This window comes from Adiantum capillus-veneris, chromosome 4 (genome assembly GCF_014529385.1).
Source record: "Adiantum capillus-veneris isolate H3 chromosome 4, ASM1452938v2, whole genome shotgun sequence".
Lineage (NCBI taxonomy): Eukaryota > Viridiplantae > Streptophyta > Polypodiopsida > Polypodiales > Pteridaceae > Adiantum > Adiantum capillus-veneris.
In genome coordinates this window covers 10,170,599-10,177,590 of record NC_140934.1, presented here as the reverse complement: position 1 = coordinate 10,177,590, position 6,992 = coordinate 10,170,599, and the positions used below count along the sequence as shown (strand labels likewise).

The window sequence follows — 6,992 nt, the reverse complement described above, 5'->3', positions numbered from 1 at the left end:
CTCCGCTCAATTCACGGGCTTAACATGTGAAAACTAAGGCACAAAAAATGGAGTCTCCAAGCTTGGGTTTGAATATTGCACTTTGTTAGTGCCTGCAAAATAGGTTCAGAGCTATGTTTCAAAAAAACAGTTCAATGTGTGAGTGTGCATGTGTGTAGGCGTGCAGGTTGTGTGTGAAGGAGACCTTAATACTGCGTGCATGTACAAGAGTGTGTGTGCGTACATCTATCATCACACAGCTTCACCAGCATATAAGTAAGAGTGCGCATTGATACAGATAGAAGAAGCAGAGCACAATATATAAAGGGGCAAAAGCTAGCTTCAAGCAGTGTATGTGTATGCACCTGCGTGCAGCTTGGCAACAACTAAGCTATAGGTGTTGCTGTGGTGGAAGGATACACCCACATCTTGAGCTTGAGACGACTGGTTTTCCTCTGTTTTGGTAGGGAAGACCTCCTTCTTATCTTTAACAGGCTCCTTTGAAGCCTCCGTTTTTGGCACATGGTAGAGGCTCGCCTTGCTATCAAAGCGAAGAACGTATGCCTGATTACATCCCACATAAAGCCTCTCCCCCAGTGTGTCAATAATGTAGTAAGCTTCTTTGCATACCTTCAATAGGAAAAAATGATCATTCCAGCTCACAATGTAAAGCTGAAATCCCCCATTGGGTTGCAAGCCTACACTCTGCTGATCTATTGCTGCCCAAATCTCTTCAAAAGACTTCACACATTGCAAGAAATTGTTGTAGGTGTCATCTAGCCCCTCAGGTTGGAAAAAGCCAATGAAGGAACGCTCATGATCCACTGCTAGTGGTCGTATTCTTGCGTTTATGACAGTCTCAAGGTCAAAGTGGCCATCCACAAACTTGCTTCTGTAGGCCTCAACATCAAATAGCTTCCGCCACTCTGCAGATCCTTCTCGGATGAGGGTCTCATATTCGGCCTTGATGGGCATACAATTTAGGTTCTTGTGTAGCCAATCAACGATCACTACAACAAGGGCCGTGCACGCACTCTCGCCGGCTGCTCTTTCGCTCCTCTGATCAATAGAGGCAAAAAATACAGATGTAGAGAACTTCATGTTACCATCCCTACTCACCAAATCTTTATGTTCCTAGCTTCCTATAGTGAAAAGCTCCTCTCCAAAGTCCAAGCATTCAGATATCGTTGAAGAAAGCATTGTTTTCTTCTCATTCTGACAAACACAAAAAAAACTTATTTCCATATACAAGAGCTTTTGGACAAATTCCTAAGAATTTTCACATTGTGACCTACCATAACATCATGGGCTTCTATTAGCAAGGGCGCCGCATACCTAGTTAGGTGCGGTTGGGGGCATGGGATCGCCGGCCTAGTGGGGCAGGCCGGTGGTCCCCAAGCGCACTAGCTAGGTATGTGGTGCCTCCCGAGTGGAAGCTCGTGATGTTAAACAGTACATGCAAACAATGAGAAAGAGCCCATTTTCCTACATAAGAAAATGTCAAAACCTTCTTGTGATAAATTAGGTTAAGTTAGCAAAGATTTTGTGCATTTTTTACATTAGACTAGCCTTGGCTTTGCATTATTCAAGGTACCTCATCCATCAAAACAGATATAATCGATCTAGGCATATGACTAAGATGACATGATGGTGTATGGCATTCTTAAAGAAGTTGTGAACAAGACAGGCTGGGTTCCACACACCCCAAAATGCGAAGATGCATCGACGGAGAGTCACCTTGCACCCAGATCATCAACACCGCAAAATACAACTCCTCCAAAGAAAGGCATAAAAAATGGTGCTACCTCTACATTGTGCTCTGCCCCTTCAAGCTCATCATTACCACCCGCAGATCTTTCTAAGAGCTCCAGCAAGAAGCATTACCGAGGAGTACGGCGTTGGCCGTGGGGCAAATATGTAGCCGAGATCGGAGACTCTACAAGGCAAGGGGCCCGTGTTTGGCTATGGACCTTTGACATGGCTGAGGAGGCAGCTTTGGCATATGATCGAGCGTCATTGAAGATGCACGGGGTGCGTGCATTGCTGAACTTCCATCAATGTCGTGGCTCCAATGCTCTATAGAGAAAGAGGTGGAGACAAAGAGAAGAAGAGAGTGAAATGAGAAGCACCAGTCGAAGATGGAGTTGCATGCATCGAGCAACAACGTCAACAACGCAAGCGCATGCAAGAGCCATCATCATCTTCACCACCATCAAGTCTGGTAGTGAGATTTGAAGGAGAAGGGGTGAAGATAGAAGAGCTAGATGATGTGTTTTCTTTGCATGAGCTGCACGAGTGTTTCTTGCCTTTCATCACCTCCTCATTTGCTAGCGCCATGGCTACCCTGGACAACTGCGCTGTAGCCTCTCATGTGATAGCAGAGTGCTTGTGCCTGTGTGTGTGTGTGTGTGTGTGTGTGTGTGTGTGTGTGTGTGTGAGAGAGAGAGAGAGAGAGAGAGAGAGAGAGAGAGAGAGAGAGAGAGAGAGAGAGAGAGAGAGAGAGAGAGAGAGATCTTAGTACGTGTTGTTGGGCAAGAGTCCGACCATCATGAAGGACATGGTGGCAGTCCATGAGAATTAGGCGTTGGTTCCTGTTGGGGGAGTCAGTGAGAGCCTGCAGCCTCTCATTTGGCTGACAAAGAGTCGAAACTCATCCAGAGTCGACCTTGAAGGCATATGGTATTGCACAAGATGCTGATATGGACAAAAGAATTCACTTGATATTTTTAGTCAATGGTTGTGCTTGGAACTACCTTGATCGATACGTATGCCTAATGTGGTGCACTTCCTCGATCACAAAAAGTACTTTAAGAGCTTCCTGTCGTGGATGTCGCCTGATTGCGGGATATGCCTAACTTGGACATGGCTCAGGAGATCTAGGCTGTTTTCAATGGAATGGGATGTCGTGCTTGCCACTGCCTTGGTTGACATGTATGCCATATGTAGTGCACTTCATGAAGCACACGAAGTGCTTGAGGAGCTTTTTGTCTAAAATGTCATCTCTTGAGATGCACTGATTGGGGGATATGCCCAACTTGGGCAGGGCCAAGGAGCTCTGGTCGTTTTTTAATGGATGAAGTGAGGGTGTCTCTCTAGACGCAATCACATACGCTCTAGCCTATTTTCAGCTAATGCGAAGTGAGGGTCTCTCTCTAGATGTAATGTTATTTCAAGTAGTGCATTGATTGCTACAAGGTTAGGTCAAGAAGAGAGAGAGAGAGAGCTTTTTTAAGCAGATGCAGAGAGACTGCATCTCTCCAAATGCAATCATGTACAGTGGCACCTTGAGGGCATGTGGTAGTACACAAGAGGCTGATATGGGCAAAAGAAGTTATGATGATATTGTTAGTGAGTGGTTGTTGAAAGAAAACGTTGTGCTTGGCACTGCCTTGGTCGACATGTATGCCAAATGTGGTGCACTTCATAAAGCGGAAAAAGTGCTTGATGAGCTTCCTGTCCAGGATGTCGTCTTTTGAAATGCATTGATTTGAAATGCACGGCTGCCAGGCACAAACCCTCTCGATCTGAGCCGCTAGAAGAACCTCTTGGATGCTAAGGAGCCAATCCCATATTCAAACCAAAACATGGATATGAGAGTGCCACTCGAATGGGGCTCCCCTGCCCACTGGAGCCACACCCCCTCCCAAACCCAACAGAATGCCAGGAACCGAGGCTTACATGTTGATCTCCAAAGGAGAAAGGAGCGCAAGCCAACTCCTGCTGTCAAAACATGAAGAGCCAGGGGAGTCGAAGAGGATTCTGCAGCAAGGTGCCCCCACCCAGGGCAGTCCTCTGCATTGGCCTTAACCCACAATCCACCCTGCCTCCACTGCAAGCCCACGTGCTGTCCGTCAACCCACCCCAGCGAGCCTTCCTTGCCCTTAGTGGTGGGCGAAATGAGTAGAACGAGCCTGTAGGCAAAGGCTCTTGAACCCTTGTCTTGACCTCAGCCCACAATCCACGCTGCCTCCACTGCAAGCCCATGTGCCGTCCGTCAACCCACCCCAGCAAGCCTTCCCAAATCTTAGTGGGCGAAACGAGTAGAACGAGCCTGTAAGTGAAGTCTCTTGAACCCTTGTCTTGACCTCTTACTTTAAGTATACTTTTTGTGATCTATGGACTGCACAACATTAGGCATACATGTCGACCAAGGTAGTGCCAAGCACAACCACTGACTAACAATATCAAAATGAATTCTTTTCTCCATGCATCTTGTGCAATACCATGTGCCTTCAAGGTGCAAGTGTACTTGATTGCATTTAGAGAAGAAGAAAAAGAAGAAGAGGATTATAATATCATAGGAAACTATCCCAAGAGACCTCAAAGATCTATCCGACGAGTTAAAACTCAAGATCTGTTATTGAAGAGAGATGCCCTCTCTCTGCATCTGTTGAAAACAATCCCTCCCTTCCTGACCTGACACTACTGCAATCAATGCACTCCTTGAGATAACATTGGATTTCGAGAGATGCCCTCTCTCTGCATCAGCTGAAAACATTCTAGAGCATATGTGATTGCATTTGGAAGAGAGTAGGAGTGTAGGCTATCATAAGCTGGCAGTTGTAGGTGAGACATTGAGGGAGACGGCCTAGCCACTTGTCCTAAAAGCTCGAGTTGATCTGCTCGATGTCTACGATTCGTTTGCATCTGGTTCAGTCTGTTTACTGGCAGGTCTCGAGGGAGACTACAAATCATGCTTTATGGCATAGTTTACATGCTATGTACGTGACATCCATGTCTACAGGGGAGTGGGCAGCCTGCTCGGTTAAAGCAGACAGTATGGACAAGGCTACAATTTTGCTCAAATCGAATATACTCGATGAGGACATCGTGCTCTCTCGTAGGCGGGGAGAGTGTTACGGGTCTCTATGCATAGGCGGGTTCCGAGACCCTCCACAGTCACTCGTTCTCTTGAGTCGACTTCGTGAGACATGACCTCGAGGGCCCTTGGCCGATGAGAGGTCTCTACCTCGGGTGATCACCCTTGCAGAGGGAAGCTATACAAGACACACTCGAGAAGGGAAGCTATACAAGCAGTAGAAAAACACAAATTTAGCAGTATAAAAACGCAGCAGATCAGCGTTTTTAATAGCCCCAAATCAGCCCTAGTTGGTTGCAGAAGATCTCCATTTTCAGCCTCGAAAACGCAGCCAAAACAGTCATTTTCAGCCACCGAAACAGTCCCGAAATTTAGCAGATAGAAGACCACAGATTTCAGCCCTAAAGTCGTCATCGTCATCACCGTCGTCGTCACCGGCATAGTCCCAAGTTGCATCAGTCCATTGCATCCGCATTGTACCACTTTGTGCAATCAATAGTAGACCACTCTCGCCGACGAGAGTGGGACCTTCGGAGGAGGGTTTTACAACGTCTCTAGTGTCGTATCTCTCTTCTCTCTCTATCTCTCAGTCTCTACACTTGCACGCACAGTGGCCATTCACTTTGTTTGCGATCATAGCACTTTCGATTAAGAACGGAAGGCTCTCCCTTCCATAAGAACTAAAAGGAACCTTGAGCATAGTTCGGAACAGTTATCTTGAGCAAAGCGCAAACAATCATATGCTATGGACTTGTCGACAACGTCGACGAAGATCAGGACGACAACGAGACGGGCCGGAATCTGAAAAACACTATGGCTGAAATTTGCGAATCTTTATCCACTGAATTTTAACTCTATGTCGATGACGACGATGCGCTGAAAACGCAGATACTGAAATCTACGTTTTTTGGGTTGAAATTGCAAACGCTCGTGGATCTGACCATGCGATGAGGAACTGCTGTGCGAAGGTGAGGTCTGCGAGGTTCGATGATTCTACGGCGGAGTCTGATTGCTGAAAGCTGAAAACGTTGGTCTAGATCTGGGTTTCGTCGCGGTAGATCTACAAAATGCTGGATGGTTATGCTGATGCAAAAATGCTAGGGCTGATCTGCTATCTTGCTGTGGAATCTGCTAATGCTAGGGCCGATCTGTCTTCTGCTGCTGTCGGGACTGATCTGCAGTGCAAAAACGCCAGGGCTGATTTGTCATGCAAAATGCAAGGCTTTTCAGATGGGCTTCACTGTCGGTGGCAGCGTCCTCGTATCTTGAGCAGCGGCGTGTTTTGATTACCTTGTACATAGCTACAAAAAGAAAAGTGAGTCTGAAGGGAATCGAACCCTGATACTAGCCATATGAGGCTATCACCACGAGACTCCCCACCACCCACCCTTATTAGTAGTAAGATTTCAAAAGAATAAAAATCATTACTTAACAAAATGAATTACTGCGAGATTAAATCTTACCCAATATAGGCTGATTTGTGAGTTGATACGCACGGCTAATAGTCCTCATCGTCATCTCTGAGATTAACCGTCAATAAAATATCATCTTCATTATCTTTGTTTACTTCTTCAAACTCCTCTGCCGTTAAATCTGTGTTGACGTTCATTTCCTCCATGTGCTCGATATCCACTATTTCTTCCTCTTCGATGTCTGTAGTGTCAGAGTACGGATGGTTGTCGTTCTCATCATCATCTACAATGTCATCATGATCGGCAAGGGAAATTCTACACGTCTCTAACATGGATGTGTCTAGATTCAAGGATGTTACCAATTCTTCCTGATTTGATTCCTCAGGGTCAACGTTATCAAACAACTGACGACCTCTAGGTTGGACATGCACAACTTGCCACCATGGATGAGAATCTGAGTTCTTGTAAAAGAACGCTTGCTCAACATGAGTTGGCAAAATGTAAAGCTCTCTTGTTGCACGCATTAACTTTGAAGAGTCGACGGACCAAAATTTGGACGGTTCTCTTCTCATTGTGGCACTATTGTCTTTATACTCGGCACGAAACCAATCCACCTTCAGAATCACCTGTCAAAATGCACGAATCAAAACTTTAGAATTATGCATAACTTCAAGAAATCTACATGTCATTGCTGTATGAAGAGGGATTTCATTCACCTGTTTGAAGATCCGATACGATATTTTATAAATGCCGACTATGGTTCCCACATAACCCAATTCACT

The 6,992-nt window shown here is 45.9% G+C and overlaps 2 protein-coding genes and 1 pseudogene across 2 annotated transcripts; 1 reads left to right on the top strand and 2 right to left on the bottom strand.

Moving 5' to 3' along the window:
- Positions 1-321: 321 nt before the first annotated feature.
- Positions 322-1,191, bottom strand: LOC147458691 (uncharacterized). Its single transcript, XM_086509674.1, has one exon. The coding sequence runs from the start codon at positions 1,078-1,080 to the stop codon at positions 322-324; it is 759 nt and encodes a 252-aa protein (XP_086365800.1). The 5' UTR covers positions 1,081-1,191.
- Positions 1,192-1,623: 432 nt separating this feature from the next.
- Positions 1,624-2,061, top strand: LOC147458690 (ethylene-responsive transcription factor 2-like). Its single transcript, XM_086511496.1, has one exon. The coding sequence runs from the start codon at positions 1,624-1,626 to the stop codon at positions 2,059-2,061; it is 438 nt and encodes a 145-aa protein (XP_086367622.1).
- Positions 2,062-6,250: 4,189 nt separating this feature from the next.
- On the bottom strand, positions 6,251-6,782 carry LOC147458689 (uncharacterized; annotated as a pseudogene).
- Positions 6,783-6,992: the final 210 nt, after the last annotated feature.